This window comes from Coregonus lavaretus (genome assembly GCF_964263955.1).
Source record: "Coregonus lavaretus genome assembly, chromosome: 8".
NCBI lineage: Eukaryota > Metazoa > Chordata > Actinopteri > Salmoniformes > Salmonidae > Coregonus > Coregonus lavaretus.
Window position 1 is genome coordinate 19479295 of NC_139995.1, and position 25473 is coordinate 19504767.

Here is a 25473-nt window from a genome sequence, read left to right on the forward strand (position 1 = left end):
GCCGTGCTCTACCAGCTGAGCTACAGAGGCTGACAGCTTTCACCTGGTCAGCCTATGTCATGGAAAGAGCAGGTGTTCTTAATGTTTTGTACACTCAGTGTATATCAAGTTTGGATTTGGCCCTCGGAGTACAGTGGGCTGGAGGCCTCCCAAACAATCCCCAACACCCCCCACATCTGGTGTGAATTAATGTCCCTCCTCCAAATACATACCCCCAAAGACCCCCTTAAGAAAATCCCTCTCAACTCCTGAACTTCCGACATGACTTGGGTCAGCGCTCCTGCCCAGGACCCATTAGGAAACACACCCCAGCTATGTAATCAGAGCCGGGGAGACAAAGCACACTGTTACAGTAAAGTTAGTGCACACCCTAATCCTAAACCTAACCCTAACTCTTAACCTAACCCTAACCCCCAAAACCCTAAGCTTAAAATAGCATTTGAACAAATTCAGGACGTTTCAAAAAAGTTATTATTTCCCTACCTTTTCAGGACATTAAGGTGAAATGTTAGGACATTGGGGTCTTGATAATGTAGAAAAACAAGTGCACACACACACACACACACACACACAGGCAGGCAGACATACAGCATGTCCATCCCTCCGCCTTCCACGGGGCCTGTTGCTATCCTTGTGTCACTTTCTTTGTGTCACTATCCTTGTGTCACTATCCTGTGTCACTATCCTTGTGTCACTATCTTTGTGTCACTATCCTTGTGTCCCGTTGAATCAAAGGTGTGGTTTCTAAATGACTGTAGAGAACCTACTGTATTAAAACAAAAACGCTCTGTCTGGTTTATTAGCTCAGTCACTCTTCAAACTGCCTTTTAATAGAGACGCCTTATGTGATGCTGTTGGGAAGTGACCTCATATCTAGATGAAGTAACTGGCATGAGCTATGCCTTGTTAAACTGGGCAGAGCAAGAAACACACACAAACCCAGGCTGAGGTCAGGTCTGACCAACGCCCCTACGTCAAGCACACAGAGGTGTTGATTTTTTACATCTCTCTGTATATCTTTCTCTCTCCGTTCATCTTTCCCTCTCAGTGGCCATTCAAAATGGGAATAAATACACACAAGTTAGGTGGCAGTGAGTCCATTTATTTCAACAGGTTTTGCTCATCACTATCCCATATCAATATATAAAAAGATGGAATCTTTGACAGCCACTTGTGTCCCCTTTCTTGCCACTTATCTTTTAATTAAATGTACTCCAGTCAGATTTGATCTAAAGTTACCCATAATTATTCTCATGTCATGATAGTGTATCTTTAGCACATACAGTGTGTTGAATCCATGTGAAACGTGTGACTGATGTATTGTACAGTTTGAGGAGGTTGACTGCTAGTGTACGAGACTCAGACAGTCTTGAAGAGTCCAGACATGATGTAGTCTGTGTGGTTTCCATCGATGAGGCCATTGCCGTTGCTATGGATGAACCAGCAGGGGATGTTCTCTCCATTCTTCACATCCCAGCGGAAGTCCCTCTGCCAGCCCCTGTGGAAACACAGCAAGGAGGAGAGACAATGATGAGAGAAGTGTGTGTATGTATGTGTGTATGCATGTGTGTGTGTCCGCGGGCAACCGCAGGGTGTATGTGACGCGTCTAGTGCAGTAGTGCCTAAGTTGAGGTAAGTTGCATGCCCGCTTACCACGTGCTTGCATACTCTCGCTTACAGCTCGCTGCCGCCAGCTAGCCCTTGTGGTGAATTGGGGAGCAGCTTCATGCACAAGTCTCCCCTTGCCGGTACAAAGCCTCTCCATGACCAAGACTCCTGTCGGGCCTCCTCACGGCGGCACACGTTAACCGGTTGTTTTGAAACTCCAGGCTAACTGGCAGGGGATCTCGGAGCAGCAGTGGGCCCCAGAGATGCGTCTGTGCAGGCCCACCTTTGTGTTGACACATCCTGGCAGCCATCAACCACTGTCCCGCTGCCTTGTGGGTTAGTCTGGTACGACAAAGGCTAGGGGAGCACACCCTTAGAGAAAAGCAGCGTGCTGGCGGCGCACGGTAGGCGTACGCCGACAGACTGGGGATCCGGCTGCCTCCTGCAGCTGTGGAAGATACTGGTCATCCTGGGTTTCCCCCCTTGCCACTGGAATTCACCTTCCTACAGTGAAGTAGTGCTGTTGGGGATTGCAAACCCTCAGCGGCACTTTAAATAACTTCCTTTGCGCAGGTATCCACTCCTGACCTCAGTGAAGCCATCAACCGGAAACCGGACTACAGTCTGGCGGCGTTGGGGTGTCTGGTGACGGGGCAGAAGTGAATGCACTGGGAGCCCTTAATCAGACCCCTGCACGCCAGCAGCACAGGGCTATTATGGTCGGCAGCAGCAAGGACTTGAGTGGCAGTTGCTCTCGGCAGACCCCTGTGTGACTGAGCAGCCCTATTTAGGAGCCACATGGCTCACCCCAGCTGGGGAGAGGCCTAGAAAAGGTGGCCTACAAATTGCCCACTCACTCCATCCTGGATAGGCTACTGCACCTATCGGGAGGTCCACTCAGCGGTTGAAAAATGCTAAAGAAAATAATTCCCCTGAAACTGGCGACATGGTACATCAGAACTCTTTTGGACACTGACGATAATAGCGATAGACCATATCGGAGAACAGCTCTGATTGCTGCAGAACTAAGACGCTACAACATTGACATTGCTGCCCTGAGTGAGACCAGGTTCCTGGATGAAGGTTCCCTGAAAGAGGGAGAGAGAAGGCTACACCTTCTTCTGGAAAGGTTACCCTCTGGGTGGACAACATCAGCACGGTGTGGGACTGGCAATTAAGAACAGCCTTTTACACAGCCTCACCGAAACACCTGTCGGCATAAGTGAAAGACTAATGTCTCTCCGTATCCCCCTAGCCAAGATGCGTTATGCTACTCTTCTCAGTGCATACGCTCCAACGTTACCATCTGAAAATGAGGCAAATTACTGCTTCTACCAATCCCTAGATGAGGCCCTTCACCGCATCCCCAGGAATGAGAAGATCTTTCTGCTGGGTGACTTCAACGCAAGGTTGGGACAGAACAACAGGATATGGAATGGAGTGTTGGGTAGGCATGGTGTTGGTCAGGTCAATGAGAATGGCATGTGACTGCTAACTTTATGTGCCGTGCACAATCTCATTGTCACCAACACCTTGTTCCAGCAGAAGAACACATATAAAACATAATGGATGCACCCACGCTCCAAACACTTGCACCTGATCGACTTCGTCATAGTGAGACGTTCTGACACTAATGACGTCCTGCTGACACATGCCATGAGGGGTGCAGAATGCTGGATAGATCACCGTATGATACTGGCTAAACTCCAGGTGAGAATACGTCCCCCCACATGCCTGCAGAAGTCCAGTAAGAGGCGTCTGCACTGTACCCGGGCTTGAGAAAACTGCAGTAAGGGACGAGTTCCGTCGCTCTCTCGCTGAAAGGCTGAAGGGGACGGAGCCTCTTTTGAATGCAGAGGACCCCATGGACCAGAAGTGGGCATCTATTAGGCAGTGGCCCACTCCATTGGCTACAGAGGTAGGAAACATCAGGACTGGTTTGATGAGAACTCTGACACCATCACAACCTTACTGGACAATATGCACAAAGCGCACAGGGCTATTCTCAACAGCCCCACATCTGCTACCCTCCGCCAGCAATGGCGTGCATCACGCAAGGAAGTGCAAACAACCTTGCATGCTCTGCAGAACGAATGGTGGACGAATAAGGCACAGGAAATCCAAATTTATGCAGACAAAAACGACATGCACAATTTCTACAACTCAACTAAAGCTATCTATGGCCCTAGAAGTCGCTCCATCACCCCCCCGAAAACAGCTGATGATCTGACTCTCTTGAAGGAACAAAACCAGATCCTGATGAGGTGGGCTGATCACTTTGAAGAACTACTCAATCAGCACTCTCCTACAGACCACTTCATCCTGGAAGAACTGCCTGTCCGTCCACCCATTCAAGACCTCAACCATTCACCAACCTTCCAAGAGGTGTTATCAGCTATCCGTTCCCTCAAGAACAACAAGGCTCCTGGCACTGACAGAATCCCGGCAGAGCTACATAAGAAGGGTGGTTACTTCTGCACCAGAACGCTCCACCAGTACATCACGGCGGTTTGGGACTGGGAGATCCTCCCCCAACAGCGGTGGGAAGCAAACATTGTCACCATCTAGAAGAACAAGAGTGACAAGTCCATCTGCGGCAACAGCCGGGGGATATCCCTCCTGGCTGTTGCCGGCAAGGTCCTGGCCAAGGTGGTGCTACACAGGATGGTGAACAACATCACAGAGGAACTGCTGCAGAGTCACAATGCGGCTTCAGAAAGAACAGGAGTACGGTCGACATGAAGGCTCCAAGCAACCACCAAGGTTTTGACGGAGCGGGTTCTTGAGCTGCAGTATGCTGATGACTGTGCCCTTGTGGCCCACACTCCGGAAGATCTTCAGTCCGTCCTTGTAGCGGCTGTGAGGGTCTATAGTAGGATGGGACTGTCTATCAATACCACCAAGACAGAGGTGGTCTGCCAATGGAGATCCAGCCCTCCACCCACCATGCCTGTCTTCACCATTGAACACAAATCACTGGCAATAGTCCCATCCTTCAAATACCTGGGCAGCGTCCTCTCGGAGGACCGCAGCATCGACTTCGAAATTCAAAATAGGATCAAGTAAGCATCAGCTGCCTTTGGGAAACTCAGACGCAGGGTCTTCCAAAACAGGGATCTCCACCTCCACACCAAAGTCGCCGTCTATCAAGCCGTCTGCATCACCACACTTCTTTCCAGCAGTGAAGCTTGGGTCACTTACAGCCGCCACAACAAGCAGCTAGAGTGATTCCACATAGGATGCCTGCAGCGCAACTGCAAGAGTATGGAGGCCATGGTCACCCAACATCAACTACGCTGGCTTGGGCATGTCATTAGGATGTCTCAGGAACACTTGCCGCGGAAGATCCTGTATGGCCAGCTACATCTTGGCCGGCTGTCTGCAGGGGGGCAGATGAAGCGCTACAAGGACCAGCTGAAAACATTGCTGAAGAAGTGCAACATCAAACCCACAGACCTAGAGGATACTGCCAGAGTGGTGTACTGAGGTGGGAGGAGGAGAGGAGCACAAAGAGACAGCAAAAACTGCTCAGGAGACATACAACCATGCCTGCCCCCACCAACACAGACTACACATGCCCCACCTGCAATAAAGTTTGTGGATCTCGGATTGGACTCCACAGTCACCAAAGAATTTACCATAAACTCAGAAGTGGAAGTCATCTTTGGATACAATGGGATTACCGAAGAAGAAGTATGTATGTGTGTGTGTAGGCATCTACCTTGTCACTGTAAGCTCCTGTCCCTTCACTAGCATGGTGGCATCTGGTTTCTCTGGCACCTCTCCTGGACGCATGTCTCTCACCTCAAACTGCACGCCATGGTAAAACTGACCTGTATGGGGACAATATAATACATTTTAATTGATCAAATATACAGACAATTTTCCAAATATAATGCAGAGTAAACCTCCAGCCAGCTAAGCAGACTTCATCTGGCCTTGCCAATGACAGATTGCACCCCTGGTGGTACCTAGCAGGCCGTGGACGATGGAGGAGAGGAGGTCGCTGTCCTACCTAGGAGCCAGTGGACGCTGGGGGAGAGGAGGTGGCTGTCCTACCTAGGAGCCAGTGGACGCTGGGGGAGAGGAGGTGGCTGTCCTACCTAGAAGGCCGTGGACGCTGGGGGAGAGGAGGTGGCTGTCCAGGGTATAGAAGCCCAAGTAGTCCTGGTGGTAGGGGTGCTGCTTCCACACCTTGTGTAGGATGACCACAAACCGGACCGAGTCCCTGAGGGTGACAGTCAAGCTGCGGTCTTTGGTCACCTGCAGGTCCATACTATAGGAGGGGGAGAGGGAGATGGAGGTAGTTTAACCATGATGACAGAATGAAACGTTAGATGCCCCTTCAACCTTATGTGGTAGGGAGGTTGCATTACAGATATAAACTCTGGTCTCTACGTATCTAGCCTTAGTTATTAGTTATAGGAGTTATATGGAAGACAGAACAGCAAAACCGTAATGGGTAAGGGTGCTTACTTGGCTCCCTTGAGAGAGGCGGTGTCTGACCAGAAGAGCTTGGCCTGCTTGCCATCCTGGGACACAGTGATGTCATGAGTGGTCACCTCCAGTCTCACCCCCAGCCCCTGGTGAACGATGCCAAAGCGACCAAAGTAGGTGTTCACTTTGCCATCAGGGGCCACCTTCTTATCCCCAATGGTCTGGCCATTGACCAAAATACCTGCAAGGCAGCATGGGATTGAGGCAAGCTGTTGGTATAGTGTAGATTTGATATGTGTTATACACTGCTCAAAAAAATAAAGGGAACACTAAAATAACACATCCTAGATCTGAATGAATGAAATAATCTTATGAAATACTTTTTTCTTTACATAGTTGAATGTGCTGACAACAAAATCACAAAAATTATCAATGGAAATCAAATTTATCAACCCATGGAGGTCTGGATTTGGAGTCACACTCAAAATTAAAGTGGAAAACCACACTACAGGCTGATCCAACTTTGATGTAATGTCCTTAAAACAAGTCAAAATGAGGCTCAGTAGTGTGTGTGGCCTCCACGTGCCTGTATGACCTCCCTACAACGCCTGGGCATGCTCCTGATGAGGTGGCGGATGGTCTCCTGAGGGATCTCCTCCCAGACCTGGACTAAAGCATCCGCCAACTCCTGGACAGTCTGTGGTGCAACGTGGCGTTGGTGGATGGAGCGAGACATGATGTTCCAGATGTGCTCAATTGGATTCAGGTCTGAGGAACGGGCGGGCCAGTCCATAGCATCAATGCCTTCCTCTTGCAGGAACTGCTGACACACTCCAGCCACATGAGGTCTAGCATTGTCTTGCATTAGGAGGAACCCAGGGCCAACCGCACCAGCATATGGTCTCACAAGGGGTCTGAGGATCTCATCTCGGTACCTAATGGCAGTCAGGCTACCTCTAGCAAGCACATGGAGGGCTGTGCGGCCCCCCAAAGAAATGCCACCCCACACCATGACTGACCCACCGCCAAACCGGTCATGCTGGAGGATGTTGCAGGCAGCAGAACGTTCTCCACGGCGTCTCCAGACTCTGTCACGTCTGTCACATGTGCTCAGTGTGAACCTACTTTCATCTGTGAAGAGCACAGGGCGCCAGTGGCGAATTTGCCAATCTTGGTGTTCTCTGGCAAATGCCAAACGTCCTGCACAGTGTTGGGCTGTAAGCACAACCCCCACCTGTGGACATCGGGCCCTCATACCACCCTCATGGAGTCTGTTTCTGACCGTTTGAGCAGACACATGCACATTTGTGGCCTGCTGGAGGTCATTTTGCAGGGCTCTGGCAGTGCTCCTCCTGCTCCTCCTTGCACAAAGGCGGAGGTAGCGGTCCTGCTGCTGGGTTGTTGCCCTCCTACGGCCTCCTCCACGTCTCCTGATGTACTGGCCCGTCTCCTGGTAGCGCCTCCATGCTCTGGACACTACGCTGACAGACACAGCAAACCTTCTTGCCACAGCTCGCATTGATGTGCCATCCTGGATGAGCTGCACTACCTGAGCCACTTGTGTGGGTTGTAGACTCTGTCTCATGCTACCATTAGAGTGAAAGCACCGCCAGTATTCAAAAGTGACCAAAACATCAGCCAGGAAACATAGGAACTGAGAAGTGGTCTGTGGTCACCACCTGCAGAACCACTCCTTGATTGGGGGTGTCTTGCTAATTGCCTATAATTTCCACCTGTTTTCTATTCCATTTGCACAACAGCATGTGACATTTATTGTCAATCAGTGTTGCTTCCTAAGTGGACAGTTTGATTTCACAGAAGTGTGATTGACTTGGAGTTACATTGTGTTGTTTAAGTGTTCCCTTTCTTTTTTTGAGCAGTGTATATTTTATAAAACAAGTGTCATGGTTTGAATTCATGCCTTCAAAGACGCATTACTGTCAAAGGTTGGTCAATTTCAAATAATGCCTAATTTCTACATATTCACCTGCCAGCTGGTCTCTCACTAGGTTGAAGATGGTACCAGGCTTGTCATCTATGTTGAAGCACAATGCATCCTCCTGCTCTGGCAACTCAATCATGAAATGAGGGTCTCCATCCACTGCAGAGTCAACAACAGATTGTTACAGTTTTGAAATTTGATTTGGTTGAGGCTAAGCCCATCCAAACTTTGGATCACTCTATTATAGTCATTTACATTTATTACATTTACGTCATTTAGCAGACGATCTTATCCAGAGCGACTTACAAATTGGTGCATTCACCTTATAGCCAGTGGGATAACCACTTTACAATGTTTTATTTATTTTTTTGTCGTGGCATGACAGCATGGTGGGCATTGAACATACTAAATATAAATACAAAATTACTGTAGTTGGTGAAGCAACCCATTTTTGGGACAGTTCCACCAGATAGAAAATCCCGAAGTAACCCATGTCTGACAGGAGGGTCACTCTGAATTAAGTGGGACTCACCAAAGTATGTGGGTGAGATCCTGCTGTGCGTCCAGGTGTTGCTCATCAGCTGGGGTGCAGCATAACCTGAAAATCACACCAAAGATGTCAGATGGCAAATAAAGTTCACGTTCAAAGTGGTAAAATGCATTTGATAGATTTACTCTGAATATAACAGGGTGTATATTACCATGCAATATCCTCAGTTTCTAACCACAAATAATTTGGTGTCAGCTTTCCATGTCATAAATTCAGGTGATCCACTATAATGACATAGAAACCCATTTAGATGAAGGATACAGTCATGTCCATTCATGGCATGTGCTTACCAAATTTCTGGGCTTTCTGCCTTTCATCTGTCAAACAGTAGCAAAAGAAAACAGTCAGACACACACCTTTGACAATCGATGCAAGGATTTCCATAACCACTGAGATAAACATGTCAGATAAGACACGCCAGATGTACTGGTTGTCTCCCCCTGCCCCTCTTCACTCCCAACCCACTGGGTCTCATACCCTCGGTCAGCTTGTCGGCGATGAGGGGGCCCTCTGGCCCTTTGTCAGTCTCAGGCTTGGTGACCACCATGGAGGTAAGGGGGGTGACGAAGCTGTACTGCAGGGACATCTCCAGAGCCTGGGCAGTGGCATTTCCCTTCTCCTCCGCAGTACCAGTCCCTCTGACAATTGAAACATAGGATGAGTGGTGCTATTGCATTAGGTTTGGATTAGAGGTTAGGTTCGGTTTAACTTGGGTTAGGTTTGGTTGAACTTACACCGCGGGGCAGAAAATAATGGAATATTTACGAATTGAGTTACTTTAATATACCCAGCTCCATTCATTAGATCCCAAAGCTCTCAACTACCAGTATGTTTTAGGCATTTGGATAATGCTTAACCACCATTTAGTTCTGGAGAGTTCACCAGACTAGCAGTTAATAGCAGTTAGCTGATCACACAGACCTCTTGCTCAACAGTTCTTGGATGGTGAGGTAGGCCCAAAGACGCTCAGTGAAGTCCCCAAAGATGTACTCCTGCTCAGGGTACAGTATGTCCCACTCCTGGGCACTGGCCTGGCCTTTGACAATAAAGTCCTCCTCGATCTAAAAAGAGTGTGACGATGTGAGAGAGAAGAGAAAGAGGTATTATACACAGAGAAGGAGTGAGAGAGAAGCATTAGTTGGGTCGAGCATTGTACAATACTTGAGTCACAATGCCCTTCAGGTGCAAAGAAAGATCCATCTTTCTAAGCTCAGTATCAGGGTGGTGTGGTGTGTTGTGTTGTGCCTGCCTGTTCCTCACCCCCTGTGCAAACACCTCCACCAGGAAGTTATCCAGGCTATTGTCAGTGAGCCGGCCAGCTACCACAATCTCTGAGCCGTTGAACAGCTGCTTGTAGTGACTGGTGGTCAGAGAGTTCACCAGGTTGTCAGGGTAACGCAGGTCCACCTCGGAGAGGAGGGGGCTGGCCACTTCATCATAGAAACCCTGGGACACAAATGCACACATCACCTAGTCATTTGTCTATTATAATTTTTTACAGTACATTATCAATAATGCCAAAACGTAGGATCTATATAAGACCTCTCAAGGACCTAAATAGTTTCATCTATCCAGTGATGCTCCCTATCAGTGATATGGTCAAACCAGAAAACCTCAGAAAAGTTACTATTGTGAGATTTGGGACAGAGCCCTGGTCCACACCTGAAGCTGGACAGTGGCATCAGAGCCCTCGTAGATCCTCCGGGCCAGTCCCTGGTTCTGTCTAGACATCACATCCAGAAAGGAGTAGTCCACGTCATTCCCAAAGCCCAGACAGAACAGAGACATGTTCCCACCCATAGCACCAAGGACATTCTGCTGAATCTGTGGTACAGAAGACTCTCCTGTACACAAACACACATGGCTGGACCAGTAAACATATGTACCATGACCTTACTGGCTTGATCTAATATAGAGCAATACATCAGATGGCTACTTCAATGTTAAAATGGCACCTGAGTTGGGCATTCCATCTGTCAGTAAGATAACCATAGACACACTCTTCTCCGGGACCTTCTTGTCTTGTATGTCTTTCATTATCATGTCCACAGCTTTCATCACAGCATCATTTATATTAGTGACTAAAAGGAGAACAACACACAAAATCAATCCAGGTGTTATCAAAAATAAATGTTTGATAGATATCCTTTTGCAAGTTCCCTCATAAATGCACCTCACTTTTATCATACTGCTTGCCCAAGTGTTGTACTGCCATTGATTCACTACTAAAGTCCTAGTGACAGAAACATCATTAATTATTTCTCTTTGTATGAGTCACCCCATTCCCAATAAACACATAATGGCTCACCTCCCCTGTAATCTATTTCTTTGACAAATTTTTGGGCTTCAGACACATTTTCCGTGTTGGCCTTGGTCAGAGATTCCTTCCATGTTAAGATTTGATAGTCAAATATGACAATTCCGAAGTAGTCGTCCTCATCCAGGTCATTCAGGATATTCAGCATAGCTTCCTTTGTCTATGAGGGATCAAAGGCTCTCAGGTCAATCTGAGCATGAACTACTTTTACAGCACTGTAACCAAGTGATATGTTTCCTCTACCCTTCTCTCTCCCTCTCATCTTCTCTCCCTCTCTCATATTCTCTCTCTTTCATCTTCTCTCTCTCTTTCTTTCTTTCTTTCTCTCAGACACACTATTTCTCTCTATTACCTGCTGCATTTTGATTCCGCCCATTGACCCACTCCTATCGATCACAAACACCACATTCTTTGGAACTCGGGGTAAGTCCGGAGGAGCAAAGAAGTGCACAAAGTACCCATTCACTATCTGAAAAAGATGTATAATGAACATCATTATGACATGAACACCCTGAATTGATGGAATTGACCCAAATACTGATCCTATATTATATTCAACACAGCTGACCTGGATGTCACCGATGGTCTCAGCTCGGTTCACATCATATTTGATGAAGAAATCCCCGTCAATCAGGGTGCCGTCACAACCCGGGCACTTCCTCTGCTGGTCCAGTGTTGGGCAGAATGAGATGTGTGCCTGAGTGAGGGAGGGCAACACAATTAAACACAAAACAACACAGAATTGTATTAATCTCTTTGGGAGGATATGTTCCACATGCATTTGTTTCATAGAACAGAACAGCATAATTTACCTTTTTGTCGGTGACTGTTTTCTCCACCAGGGGGAGAAGCTCGTTGGAGATGAAGGTTCCATAGGCATCCAGGAAGGCAATTCCCTGGGGTTCATAGATATCTGCCACAATCTGTCACAGAGACATGGACAGGACTGATGAGACACAGGACTGAGGAGTCAAGATGATGACAAAAGTTTTGTTTTGGGGTATAGAGTGTACACATCTACAGACCTCAAAGTGCTGGACCAGCTGCTTGGGTTTGACATGGGTCATGATCTCGTACTGGCCCAGTTTACGCTGAAGCAACTCCTCGTGGGTCAAAATGAAGGTGACGTTACTATTGGCCGCGATGTTCACAGACACGGAGAACTTCTCCATCTTCCTCCCTGATGCCCTAGAGTACACAAACACAGGCCCAGTAGGAGGATCACAGTTGAAACAAAACACTCAAACACAGGCTGTGATAAAATAGTATAGGAGTGCTTGGTGTAATGGATACATCATGTTTGCCCCCTCCTCATTACCCTGTTCGACTCACTTGACCAGTCCTGCAGTCTGCCCTGTGGAAACAGCTTTCTGATATTGCTTCTTGGCTTGCTCCTTCTCCTTCACCTTACCTGTGTATGTCTGACCCTCTATCTCCCTGAGATACAAAAACACAGTCATTCAAACAAACAAACATAAACACATATGCACTCACACACAGACACACACATACACCGAAGAGTAACAGTCCTATGGATTGATGTTATCATTTTTACACATAACGTGGCTTCTACACATGCCATGGGTGCTGACTGACATGCTGAAGTTGGTGATGAAGGCGGTCTTGGGCAGATCCACATCAAAGAACACTTCCTGAGAGGAGTTGGCCTTGTTCAGAGCACTGGAGGTTATGACCGTGTGAGCGAAACGAGAAGCCACCTTATGCTCCACCTTTACACTGTACACCTCCACCTGAGAGAGTAAGAGAGAAAGTAAGAGAGAGAGAAAGTAAGAGAGAGAGAGAGAGAGAGAGAGAGAGAGAGAGGGAGGAAGAGAGAGAGAGGAAGAGAGAGAGAGAGAGAGAGAGAGAGAGAGAGAGAGAGAGGGAGGAAGAGAGAGAGAGAGAGAGAGAGAGAGAGAGAGAGAGAGAGAGAGAGAGAGAGAGAGAGAGAGGGAGGAAGAGAGCGAGAGAGAGAGAGAGAGAGAGAGAGAGAGAGAGAGAGAGAGAGAGAGAGAGAGAGAGAGAGAGAGAGAGAAAGAGAGAGAGAGAGGGAGGAAGAGAGAGAGGGAGGAAGAGAGAGAGAGAGAGAGAGAGAGAGAGAGAGAGAGAGAGAGAGAGAGAGGAAGAGAGAGAGAGAGAGAGAGAGAGAGAGAGAGAGAGAGAGAGAGAGAGAGAGAGAGAGAGAGAGAGAGAGAGAGAGAGAGAGTTGATGGTATCCTCAACGAAATTATAAAATATACAGACCACAAATTCCAACTGGCTATACTTAAACTCTTTAACATCATCCTTAGCTCTGGCATCTTCCCCAATATTTGGAACCAAGGACTGATCACCCCAATCCACAAAAGTAGAGACAAATTTGACCCCAATAACTACAGTGGGATATGCGTCAACAGCAACCTTGGGAAGATCCTCTGGATTATCATTAACAGCAGACTAGTTCATTTCCTCAGTGAAAACAATGTACTGAGCAAATGTCAAATTGGCGTTTTACCAAATTACCGTACGACAGACCACGTATTCACCCTGCACATCCTAATGGACAAACAAACAAACCAAAACAAAGGCAAAGTCTTCTCATGTTTTGTTGACTTCAAAAAAGCTTTTGACTCAATTTGGCATGAGTGTCTGCTATACAAATTGATGGAAAGTGGTGTTGGGGGAAAAACAAACGACATTATAAAATCCATGCACACAAACAACAAGTGTGCAGTTAAAATTGGCAAAAAACACACACATTTCTTTCCACAGGGCCTTGGGGTGAGACAGGGATGCAGTTTAAGTCCCAAACCTCTTCAACATATATATCAACGAATTGATGAGGGCACTAGTACAGTCTGCAGCACCCAGCCTCACCCTACTAGAATCTGAATTCAAATGTCTACTGTTTGCTAATGATCTGGTGCTTCTGTCACCAACCAAGGAGGGCCTACAGCAGCACCTAGATCTTCTGCACAGATTCTGTCAGACCTGGGCCCCGACAGTAAATCTCAGTAAGACAAAAATAATGGTGTTCCAAAAAAGGTCCAGTTGCCAGGAGCACAAATACAAATTCCATCTAGACACCATTGCCCTAGAGCACACAAAAAAACAATATATACCTCGGCCTAAACATCAGCACCACAGGTAACTTCCACAAAGCTGTGAACGATCTGAGACAAGGCAATAAGGGCCTTCTATACCATAAAAGGAACATACAATTTGACATACCAATTAGGATCTGGCAAAGAAATACTTGAATCAGTTATAGAACCCATTGCCCTTTATGGATGGGAGGTCTGGGGTCCGCTCACCAACCAAGAATTCACAAATGGGACAAACCCCAAATTGAGACTCTGCATATAGAATTCTGCAAAAATATCCTCAGTGTACAACGAAAAACACCAAATAATGCATGCAGAGCAGAATTAGGCCGATACCCGCTAATGATCAAAATCCAGAAAAGAGCCGTTAAATTCTATAACCACTTAAAAGGAAGTGATTCTCAAACCTTCCATAACAAAGCCATCACCTACAGAGACATTAACGTGGAGAAGAGTCCCCTAAGCAAGCTGGTCCTGGGGCTCTGTTCACAAACACAAACAGACCCACAGGACAACAACACATTTAGACCCAACCAAATCATGAGAAAACAAAAAGAGAATTACTTGACACATTGGAAATAATTAACCAAACAAACAGAGCAAACTAGAATGCTATTTGGCCCTAAACAGAGAGTACACAGTGGCAGAATACCTGACCACTGTGACTGACCCAAACTTAAGGAAAGCTTTGACTACGTACAGACTCAGTGAGCATAGCCTTGCTATTGAGAAAGGCCGCCGTAGGCAGACCTGGCTCTCAAGAAATGACAGGCTATGTGCACACTGTCATCCAGGACCTCTATACCAGGCGGTATCAGAGGAAGGCCCTCAAAATTGTCAAAGACTCCAGCCACCCTAGTCATAGACTTTCTCTGCTACCGCACGGCGGGTGGTGCCGGAGCGCCAAGTCTGTGTCCAGAGGACTTCTCGGCAGCTTCCACCCCCAAGCCATAAGACTCCTGTGAACAGCTAGTCATGGCTACTTGCATTGCCCCCACCCCCACCCCGTCTTTTTATGCTGCTGCTACTCTGTTGATTTTTTATGCATAGTCACTTTAACTCTACCCACATGTACATATTACCTCAACTACCTCAACTAGCCGGTGCCCCCGCACATTGACTCTGCACCGGTGCCCTCCTGTATATAGCCTCCCTACTGTTATTTTATTTTACTTCAGCTCTTTTTTGTTGTTGTTTTATTTTACTTTTTTATTAAAAACTAAATGCATTGTTGGTTAAGGGCTGTAAGTAAGCATTTCACGGTAATGTCTACACCTGTTGTATTCGGCGCATGTGGCAAATAAAATTTTATTTTATTTGATTTGAAGAAAAATGAGGTGGAAACTGAGCTGCACTTCCTAACCTCCTGCCAAATGTATGACCATATTAGAGACACATATTTCCCTCAGATTACACAGATCCACAAAGAATTAGAAAACAAACCCAATTTTGATAAACTCCCATGCCTACTGGGTGGAATACCACAGTGTGCCATCACAGCAGCAGGATTTGTGACCTGTTGCCACAAGAAAAGGGCAACCAGTGAAGAACAAACACCTTTTTAAATACAACCCATATTTACGTTTATTTATTTTCCCATTTCTACTTTAACTATTTGCACATTGTTACAACACTGTATATATACACTACCATTCAAAAGTTAGGGGTCACTTAGAAATGTCCTTGTTTTCGAAAGAAAAACACTTTTTTTGTCCATTAAAATAACATCAAACTGATCAGAAATACAGTGTAGACATTGTTAATGTTGTAAATGGCTATTGTAGCTTGAAACTGCAGATTTTTTATGGAATAGCTACATAGGCGTACAGAGGCCCATTATCAGCAACCATCAGTCCTGTGTTCCAATGGCATGTTGTGTTTGCTAATCCAAGTTTATCATTTTAAAAGACTAATTGATCATTAGAAAACCATTTTGCAATTATGTTAGCACAGCTGAAAACTGTTGTGCTGATTAAAGAAGCAATAAAACTGGCCTTCTTGAGACTCCCTTCACAGAACAGCGCAAACTGGCTCTAACCAGAATAGAAAGAGGAGTGGGAGGCCCGGGTGCACAACTGAGCAAGAGGACAAATACATTAGAGTGTTTAGTTTGAGAAACAGTCACCTCACAGGTCCTCAACTGGCAGCTTCATTAAATAGTACCCGCAAAACACCAGTCTCAACGTCAACAGTGAAGAGGCGACTCCGGGATGCTGACCTTCTAGGCAGAGTTGCAAAGAAAAAGCCATATCTCAGACTGCCCATCTTAATCTTTAATTTTTATTGGCCAGTCTGAGATATGAAGAGTCGCCTCTTCATTATTGACGTTGAGACTGGTGTTTTGAGGGTACTATTTAATGAAGCTGCCAGTTGAGGACCTGTGAGGTGACTGTTTCTCAATTTAGACACTCTAATGTATTTGTCCTCTTGCTCAGTTGTGCACCGGGGCCTCCCACTCCTCTTTCTATTCTGGTTAGAGACAGTTTGCGCTGTTCTGTGAAGGAAGTAGTACACACCATTGTACGAGAACTTCAGTTTCTTGGCAATTTCTCGCATGGAATAGCCTTCATTTCTCAGAACAAGAATAGACTGACGAGTTTCAGAAGAAAGTTATTTGTTTCTGGACATTTTGAGCCTGTAATCGAACCCACAATGCTGATGCTCCAGATATTCAACTAGTCTCAAGAAGGCCAGTTTTATTATTTCTTTAATCAGCACAACAGTTTTCAGCTGCGCTAACATAATTGCAAAAGTGTTTTCTAATGATCAATTAGCCTTTTAAAATGATAAACTTGGATTAGCAAACACAACGTGCCATTGGAACACAGGACTAATGGTTGCTGATAATGGACCTCTGTATGCCTATGTAGATATTCCATTAAAAATCAGCCGTTTCCAGTTACAATAGCCATTTACAACATTAACAATGTCTACACTGTATTTCTGATCAATTTGATGTTATTTTAATGGACAAAAAAAATGCTTTTCTTTCGAAAACAAGGAAATTTCTAAGTGACCCCAAACTTTTGAACGGTAGTGTATGTTTCCCATTCCAATAAAGCCCTTAAATTTAATTGAATTGAGAGAGAGAGCGAGAGAGAGAATGAGAATGAGAGAGAGAGAGTGAAAGAAAGAAGAAATAGCAACAGAAACGGAAGTGTTTTGAAATGTTTGTTTGTGTGAGTAATGACTGTCTAATGTGCCTGTAAAACATTCACACACTTTCTCAAAACATATTTTCCTGTTACAGCTGAATAGTGTGGAATATGCTGCATTGACTACAGGATTACTGCCAAAACAAATTATTACCGCTGTACTCTTGTGAAAAACATTAACTCAGTGGTTCCAGTAAAAAGACTAGATGAGTCAATCTGGGTGAGCAAAGGTACAGATTTCTAGTGATGAAGATGGTGGTGGCAGTGCATCATCATTATCATCATCCTCACAAATAGAATGTAAATATAGTGCATTTCCTTACCTCCACATTATCTGTACTTCTTTTCTGTAAAAAAAGAAAAACATTTAGACACAGTATTATTAATTTCTTTTTTTACAGAGTACACTGTACGACTTAGACATTTTTAACTTTTCAAGTGGCTGAAACTTCTAGGTGCCAATGATACTGTTGTATTTACTGAAATAGAGAGTAGGGTAACCTGGGCAAAGAGCGAAGGACTTTCTCAAATATTTACACAAACATGGTCTCAAAGGTTAGATTTGTTTTTGGGAAAAACACAAATAACAAAATATTAATCAAGTGTAATCAGATGCACCACTGGGTGTTCAAGAGTAGAAGTCTGACGGATTCTGCGACAGATTCCTGTTTGGATTTGTGTCAGACAGTACGGTTTGTGTCGACGCTGAGCGGTACCTTTAGTAGCCTTGTAGCACCATCAGAGCCCTGGGATACAAAGCACAAGAGAGAAGTTTGAATTTAGGGTCAGAATGTCATCCAAACTAATTTAACATCTCATAGCCTAATTCATTGTAATGCATATAGATATTGGCTTGACTATAAATCGATTAATGTACACACGCATGCAAACACACCCACACCCACATACACAAAAATAGAACAGAGATGAATCAAAGTAGAGATGTGTTAACAGAAAAGTAGATACTGTACAGATACATATACAGTAAATAGAGTAACAGTATATAGCAGTATAGCAGGCGGGGTGAGATGGCAGCAGGGGAGAGATGTAGTAACAGGAGAGTAGATACTACAGATGTAGGATCTTAATTTCAACCATATTGCTACAGCAGGAAAATAATCCTGCAGCAACCTACACCTACAAAAATGGACATTTTGTAGGTGTAGACACATTTTTCATGAGGGAAAATCAAGTCTGAAATTGAATTGCCTTTTTAAACCTCAAATACACTACAGGTTTTACATGTCCTGCATTGCAGGAAGTTCTCCTGCAACAGGGTGATCAAATTAAGAATCCTGCATCTGTATAGTAACAATGGAGAGTCACCTGTGGTGTGGAGGCATCCCGTGAGATAACCAGAGCTCCATGCGACAGAGCCGGGAGAAAGACACATCCCCAGAGCAACAGCACAGTCCACACTCCAGACATGATCAAACTGCAGCTAAACACTGACTTCACTGCTTTGAAAACAACTCAACTGTTTCCTACCACGCCGCTCACAGGAGGAGTGGCAGACTGTGTGTGTTTGTCTGCTTTATACTGGAGCAACGACCGGAAGACCTGACCTCAGCGTGGCAGGAGGCCCGAGGTGTGTGAATGTGTGTCTACTTACAGTGGGGAGAACAAGTATTTGATACACTGCCGATTTTGCAGGTTTTCCTACTTACAAAGCATGTAGAGGTCTGTAATTTTTAATAATCCTGAAAATCACATTGTATGATTTTTAAGTAATTAATTTGCATTTTATTGCATGACATAAGTATTTGATCACCTACCAACCAGTAAGAATTCCAGCTCTCACAGACCTGTTAATTTTTCTTTAAGAAGCCCTCCTGTTCTCCACTCATTACCTGTATTAACTGCACCTGTTTGAACTCGTTACCTGTATAAAAGACACCTGTCCACACACTCAATCAAACAGACTCCAACCTCTCCATAATGGCCAAGACCAGAGAGCTGTGTAAGGACATCAGGGATAAAATTGTAGACCTGCACAAGGCTGAGATGGGCTACAGGACAATAGGCAAGCAGCTTGGTGAGAAGGCAACAACTGTTGGCACAATTATTAGAAAATGGAAGAAGTTCAAGATGACGGTCAATCACCCTTGGTCTGGGGCTCCATGCAAGATCTCACCTCGTGGGGCATCAATGATCATGAGGAAGGTGAGGGATCAGCCCAGAATTACACGGCAGGACCTGGTCAATGACCTGAAGAGAGCTGGGACCACAGTCTCAAAGAAAACCATTAGTAACACACTACGCCATCATGGATTAAAATCCTGCAGCGCACGCAAGGTCCCCCTGCTCAAGCCAGCGCATGTCCAGGCCCGTCTGAAGTTTGCCAATGACCATCTGGATGATCCAGAGGAGGAATGGGAGAAGGTCATGTGGTCTGATGAGACGAAAATAGAGCTTTTTGGTCTAAACTCCACTTGCTGTGTTTGGAGGAAGAAGAAGGATGAGTACAACCCCAAGAACACCATCCCAACCGTGAAGGATGGAGGTGGAAACATCATTCTTTGGGGATGCTTTTCTGCAAAGGGGACAGGACGACTGCACCGTATTGAGGGGAGGATGGATGGGGCCATGTATCGCAAGATCTTGGCCAACAACCTCCTTCCCTCAGTAAGAGCATTGAAGATGGGTCGTGGCTGGGTCTTCCAGCATGACAACGACCCAAAACACACAGCCAGGGCAACTAAGGAGTGGCTCCGTAAGAAGCATCTCAAGGTCCTGGAGTGGCCTAGCCAGTCTCCAGACCTGAACCCAATAGAAAATCTTTGGAGGGAGCTGAAAGTCTATTGCCCAGCGACAGCCCCGAAACCTGAAGGATCTGGAGAAGGTCTGTATGGAGGAGTGGGCCAAAATCCCTGCTGCAGTGTGTGCAAACCTGGTCAAGACCTACAGGAAACGTATGATCTCTGTAATTGCAAACAAAGGTTTCTGTACCAAATATTAAGTTCTGCTTTTCTGATGTATCAAATACTTATGTCATGCAATAAAATGCAAATGGTTTACTTAAAAATCATACAATGTGATTTTCTGGATTTTTGTTTTAGATTCCGTCTCTCACAGTTGAAGTGTACCTATGATAAAAAATTACAGACCTCTACATGCTTTGTAAGTAGGAAAACCTGCAAAATCGGCTGCCACGAATTCCGCCGAGGCTGCTCCTCCTCCTTGTTCGGGTAGGCTTCGGCGTTCGTCGTCCCCGGAGTACTAGCTTCCACCGTTTGATGTTATCTATGTTTGTTTTGTTTTGTCTGTTTAGTGCACCTGTTCCACATCACGTCTTAATTATGTCACCTATAAGTTTCCTCTGGTTTTTGTTTGTAGTTGTGTGTCGTTGTTCTCCTGTCGGGTTGGTTTTGTGTATGAGTTTACTATTTGTTAGTGCCGTGCGCACTTTACGCACTGTTTTGCGTATTCGCCTGATGTATTTAGAATTTTGCTCCGGTGACTATTAAAAGTCGGATCAACTAAGCTTCTGTGTCCTGCGCCTGACTCCAACACCGCATCCACATCAGCCTTGTGACATCGGCAGTGTATCAAATACTTGTTCTCCCCACTGTATATGCCTCCAGGGATGTTTGTGTGGGTGTGGTTACATATATTTGTTAGTCTAACAGTCCACATAGCCTACTCACTCTACCTAGTAAAACAATTTGAGGTTGCTTTTTATCCTGACTGCCTGGAATCTGGTAAGGATAATAAGTAAATAAGTATTCAACAAGTATAGACTTCATTCCATCGGTCAATATAACACACGTCTACCAGGCTCCATCAACCTCTGCTTGTCCATTGTTTGTTAGTTCTGTTGACAAACCAAGTTTCTGAGAAGGCTCTATCCTAACTGGTCAGTAGAGTGGCCTTTGACCAGACTAGGGTTAGCCTCTCCACTCTATGCATATTCCGTTGCATGCCAATGGACTATTCCCAGCAAACATAGCAATTTAGTGAAACTAAAATCAATCCACACCGAAGTCCTAACATGAGTGTGCTGTATTCACCACCCATTTCTGTCCTTCTCTTTGGCTTACACATGGTACACTCATACAGTACTGCATGTGTGTTCCTGTTCTCACTCATTACCAGAGAAGTGTGTACATACATGTACAGTAGGTAGCTATACGTTCCCTCAGAGGGTTGATTGCAAAATGCTAACAAAATGAGTACATTTGCTGACTCCTGGAGGGTAGAGAGAGACAGATATGTGAACCACCATATCAAGGAGGGCTCTGTGTGCCCAATACTGAAGCCTCATTCAGACCAGAGGGGTATACTATGAATCTAGCTAGATGTACTCAGGCTTTTCTGAATTGACCTAGTTTTAGTTAGTTACACATTCCAGATCAGGCTTCATCCATGTTATGAAGGTAGATATTGATCGGGCACCAGCCGCACTTGTAACTGCGTGTGCATGTCGCACATGGCTAGTCGAATACCAAACTCTTCATTGAGACAACGCTAAAACATCAATCCATGGGCGAGTCAGTGCCACATGTTATTTTGTTGCCGAAATCAAAAAGAAAGAAAAGTTAACATGCAAATTCAGCAGGCTATGGTGTGAAATGGCCTGTTAGAAGTGCTGTCTTTCTTACGCATATTGTTTATTTAGTGTGCTTATCAATGCACAAGTCCCTTTTTCCCACTACTCAGTGCCGTGCATTCACAGATGCCAAGGGAAGCCAGGCTTCACCCCCACCCCCAAAAAAATTAAAAAATTAAAGAAATTGATATTTTGTCTCTCTGTGTTTCCTTCAATTCGCAAGAGGCTGAATGTATCTCACCGGAGAAAGCATCCGAGCGAGCGAAACAGTTCCCCTCTGTCTCTCTACGTGTAGGCCATCTATCTGATGCTGTCTGGTCCAAAAGAGTATGACATTGTTCCCGCCCGTAGCATTGAAGGCAAGGGAAGCCAGCGAGCATCTGGCCTCCCTTGAAAAAAGTATAAAAATTAGCCAATATAAACTGAGCGAGCTCAACTTTGAATGGTCCTGGCGCACCCAAAAAACAGCGATTCTGATCCAACCATTAATTCAAACATTGTTGTGCCCCTGGCCTGAGAGGATGGAAGTTCAATATGTAGCTAGATGTAGAAGGCTAATGTTAACTAGCGAACATTTCCCATTAATGGAAGTTAGGCTAGCGAGCAAGCATTTTAGCCAGGTAGCCTAGGACAACAAAAAATAAAAGCATGTACTGTATGACAGTCATAGACCGTTTCGTCAACATGAAAGAAGGTCCTCTGTAGCTCAATTGGTAGAGCATGGCGCTTGTAACGCCAGGGTAGTGGGTTCGATCCCCGGGACCACCCATACGTAAAAATGTATGCGCACATGACTGTAAGTCGCTTTGGATAAAAGCGTCTGCTAAATGGCATATTATTATTATTATAAAGAGAGGAGGATGGCATTGGCATTTCTCTACAAGTAGGGTGAGTGAACATGTTTTTCTACTTGCACGAAACGCATGCACGTGTAGTAGTGTGATGTTGTTCCCTTAGATTATGCACCAAGTTGCACACAAGGACCAGTTCAAGTAGGCCAGGTCAAGAGGGGATGTTAATAATTTAATAACAATAATAATAATTCAATGTGTTTTCTTTATCTAATTACAGCTGCATAGCTAATGTTATTTTTTGGTGTACAATTTTTTAAAAATATCTATATTGTAAATACACCTGATTGTAAAAGTTTTGTATATTTTGGTTTGGTCCATCGCGGGTTATCTGTACTTACGTACCCTCTTATTGTTCTCTTTTGCCTGACCTTCAACTAGCAAGGTATGTTGTCCTTGGCTCCGTAATTTGTCAATATAAAACTGTGGTAGTGTTACACAAAGTGCTGTTACAATGGTATAGGTTTTGTTACAATGTGGACAATATAAAGATTTATGTTAACAAGTTTCACCGAGCTCGCTAATTAGGGTACCTATTGTAACTTGTGAGTACTTGGGACAGTGTTTGAGTGAGTTTCCATGTGCTCACGCAGGTGCCCGAGAGCCGTGACTGCACCAAGGGCTAACATATTGTGTGTTGTCTCTTCGTGTGCAGGGCAAATAAAAATAATCCAACCAGCAGACCTCCAGTTGTGGCCGTGTCCTAATTAAAAGTACACAACGCAGAACGAACCACACTACACATGCACGCACACACATAGAAATCAGAACCATGGACAGCAACATATTTAGCTTACGTTGATTGGACAAAATAGTTTTTGGTATATATTATGATAAAAAATAAATAAATAAATAAATATTTAAATCATACAATCTCCTTGCAGTGAAGCCGACAACATGCCTGTCAACATCTACATCACATTAGCCATCTAACAGACTCCCATCCAGAGCGACCCACAGAAGCAACCAGGGTCAACATCCCGCTCAAGGGCATGTCGACAGATCTCCCATAAGGTCAAAAACGGGGACCCGAACCAGCGACCCATCAGCCACCGGCCCAAGCTCCCAACCTCCAGGCCACCAGCCCTCCAAGATCAACCCCACAGTTCCCCAAGATCTGCACCTCAACCATCCGAGAACCCCCCCGCGAAAAATTAAATAATTTGATTCCCCAGCCCGAGCCCCCGTCCCCGTCCCCCATTGCACCAACAAAATGAACAAAAGAGAAAAAAATGAAAAAAGAGAGACAAAGGAAAACAGAAAACAACAATGCAAAAAACTAAAGACATCAAGGACAACAAAAATCATAACAGCAAGGCCAACTTAATATGTTTGAGTGCATGTATGGCACTATTTACATGTGTCTATGTGTGTGTGCATTTGAATGAGAGTGTGTGTATATGCATGTGTACAAACACCTGCACGGCATCAGCCTCAGGCTAACAGGCATTAGCTGTAACAACACTGTCATTCAAACATACTTTTTGTTCTGTTTTATTTGTACTTAATTTTTTACTTTTATCTTTGACCGTCATTCTATCCCCCGCCCAGCAACTCCACTCCCACATGTCTCCAATTCCACATCCCAACCCTCAGCTTCCCTCAGCCCATTCCACCCATCTCTGCTGGCCACCCTCTTCGGATTTCTACGCACCATATATCTTTCAACTATGCTGTGATGTTTAACATACAATTTGACTGTATCTAATCTAATAGAATCCACAGATTGCGAGTTGAAGATTAATATACTAATACTCTTAGTAAAAGTATTTGTAATTGACTGACCCGGTCTCTCCAGACAGTACTATGCTACCCTCCAGTCCCTCGACTTCTTGGCGCTGACGGAAACATGGACTACCACTGAAAACACTGCTACTCCTACTGCTCTCTCCTCGTCTGACCATGTGTTCTCGCATACTCCGAGAGCATCTGGTCAGCGGGGTGGTGGCACAGGAATCCTCATCTCTCCCAAGTGGACATTCTCTCTTTTTCCCCTGACCCATCTGTCTATCTCTTCATTTGAATTCCATGCTGTCACAGTCACTAGCCCATTTAAGCTTAACATCCTTGTCATTTATTGCCCTCCAGGTTCCCTTGGAGAGTTCATCAATGAGCTTGACGCCTTGATAAGTTCCTTTCCTGAGGATGGCTCACCCCTCACAGTTCTGGGTGACTTTAACCTCCCTACGTCTACCTTTGACTAATTTCTCTCTGCCTCCTTCTTTCCACTCCTCTCTTCTTTTGACCTCACCCTCTCACCGTCCCCCCCTACTCACAAGGCAGGCAATACGCTTGACCTCATCTTTACTAGATGCTGTTCTTCTACTAATCTCACCGCAACTCCCCTCCATGTCTCCGACCACTACTTTGTATCATTTTCTCTCTCGCTCTCCTCCAACACTACTCACTCTGCCCCTACTCAGATGGTAATGCGCCGTCGCAACCTTCGCTCTCTCTCTCCCGCTACTCTCTCCTCTTCCATCCTATCATCTCTTCCCTCTGCTCAATCCTTCTCCCTCCAATCTCCTGATTCTGCCTCCTCAACCCTCCTCTCCTCCCTTTCTGCATCCTTTGACTCTCTATGTCCCCTATCCTCCCGGCCGGCTCGGTCCTCCCCTCCTGCTCCGTGGCTTGACGACTCATTGCGAGCTCACAGAACAGGGCTCCGGGCAGCCGAGCGGAAATGGAGGAAAACTAGACTCCCTGCGGACCTGGCATCTTTTCACTCCCTCCTCTCTACATTTTCTTCCTCTGTTTCTGCTGCTAAAGCCACTTTCTACCACTCTAAATTCCAAGCATCTGCCTCTAACCCTAGGAAGCTCTTTGCCTCCTCCCCCTCCCCCCTCTCTGTGGATGACTTCGTCAACCATTTTGAAAAGAAGGTTGACGACATCCGATCCTCGTTTGTTAAGTCAAATGACACTGCTGGTCCTGCTCACACTGCCCTACCCTATGCTTTGACTTCTTTCTCCCCTCTCTCT

At 45.4% G+C, this 25473-nt stretch overlaps 1 protein-coding gene and 1 long non-coding RNA gene across 2 annotated transcripts; both read right to left on the reverse strand.

Moving 5' to 3' along the window:
• Positions 1-1086: 1086 nt before the first annotated feature.
• LOC311133732 (inter-alpha-trypsin inhibitor heavy chain H3-like) lies at positions 1087-18724 on the reverse strand. The gene is made up of 22 exons (XM_084167282.1): positions 18419-18724; positions 17809-17838; positions 17416-17439; positions 12451-12605; positions 12187-12291; positions 11880-12042; positions 11667-11777; positions 11423-11551; positions 11207-11323; positions 10846-11014; positions 10493-10618; positions 10200-10381; positions 9798-9983; positions 9459-9598; positions 9015-9175; positions 8828-8854; positions 8520-8585; positions 8033-8146; positions 6085-6286; positions 5712-5884; positions 5330-5441; positions 1087-1498 (listed from the first exon to the last, which is right to left on the reverse strand). The coding sequence occupies exons 1-22, from the start codon at positions 18518-18520 to the stop codon at positions 1360-1362; spliced, it is 2733 nt and encodes a 910-aa protein (XP_084023408.1). The 5' UTR covers positions 18521-18724; the 3' UTR covers positions 1087-1359.
• LOC311133733 lies at positions 15095-15639 on the reverse strand. The gene is made up of 2 exons (XR_014613624.1): positions 15588-15639; positions 15095-15453 (listed from the first exon to the last, which is right to left on the reverse strand). It is a non-coding gene; the product is annotated as an uncharacterized lncRNA (long non-coding RNA).
• Positions 18725-25473: the final 6749 nt, after the last annotated feature.

What these genes read in the sequence shown, in the direction of transcription:
- LOC311133732 (XM_084167282.1), bottom strand. Translation starts at nt 18,520, where the DNA reads ATGTCTGGAGTGTGGACTGTGCTGTTGCTCTGGGGATGTGTCTTTCTC. An exon ending in GGGATGCCTCCACACCACAG is followed by an intron (nt 17,839 to 18,418) that starts GTGACTCTCCAT and finishes TTTGTATCCCAG; the next exon opens with GGCTCTGATGGTGCTACAAG. An exon ending in GCGGAATCAAAATGCAGCAG is followed by an intron (nt 11,015 to 11,206) that starts GTAATAGAGAGA and finishes GATCCCTCATAG; the next exon opens with ACAAAGGAAGCTATGCTGAA.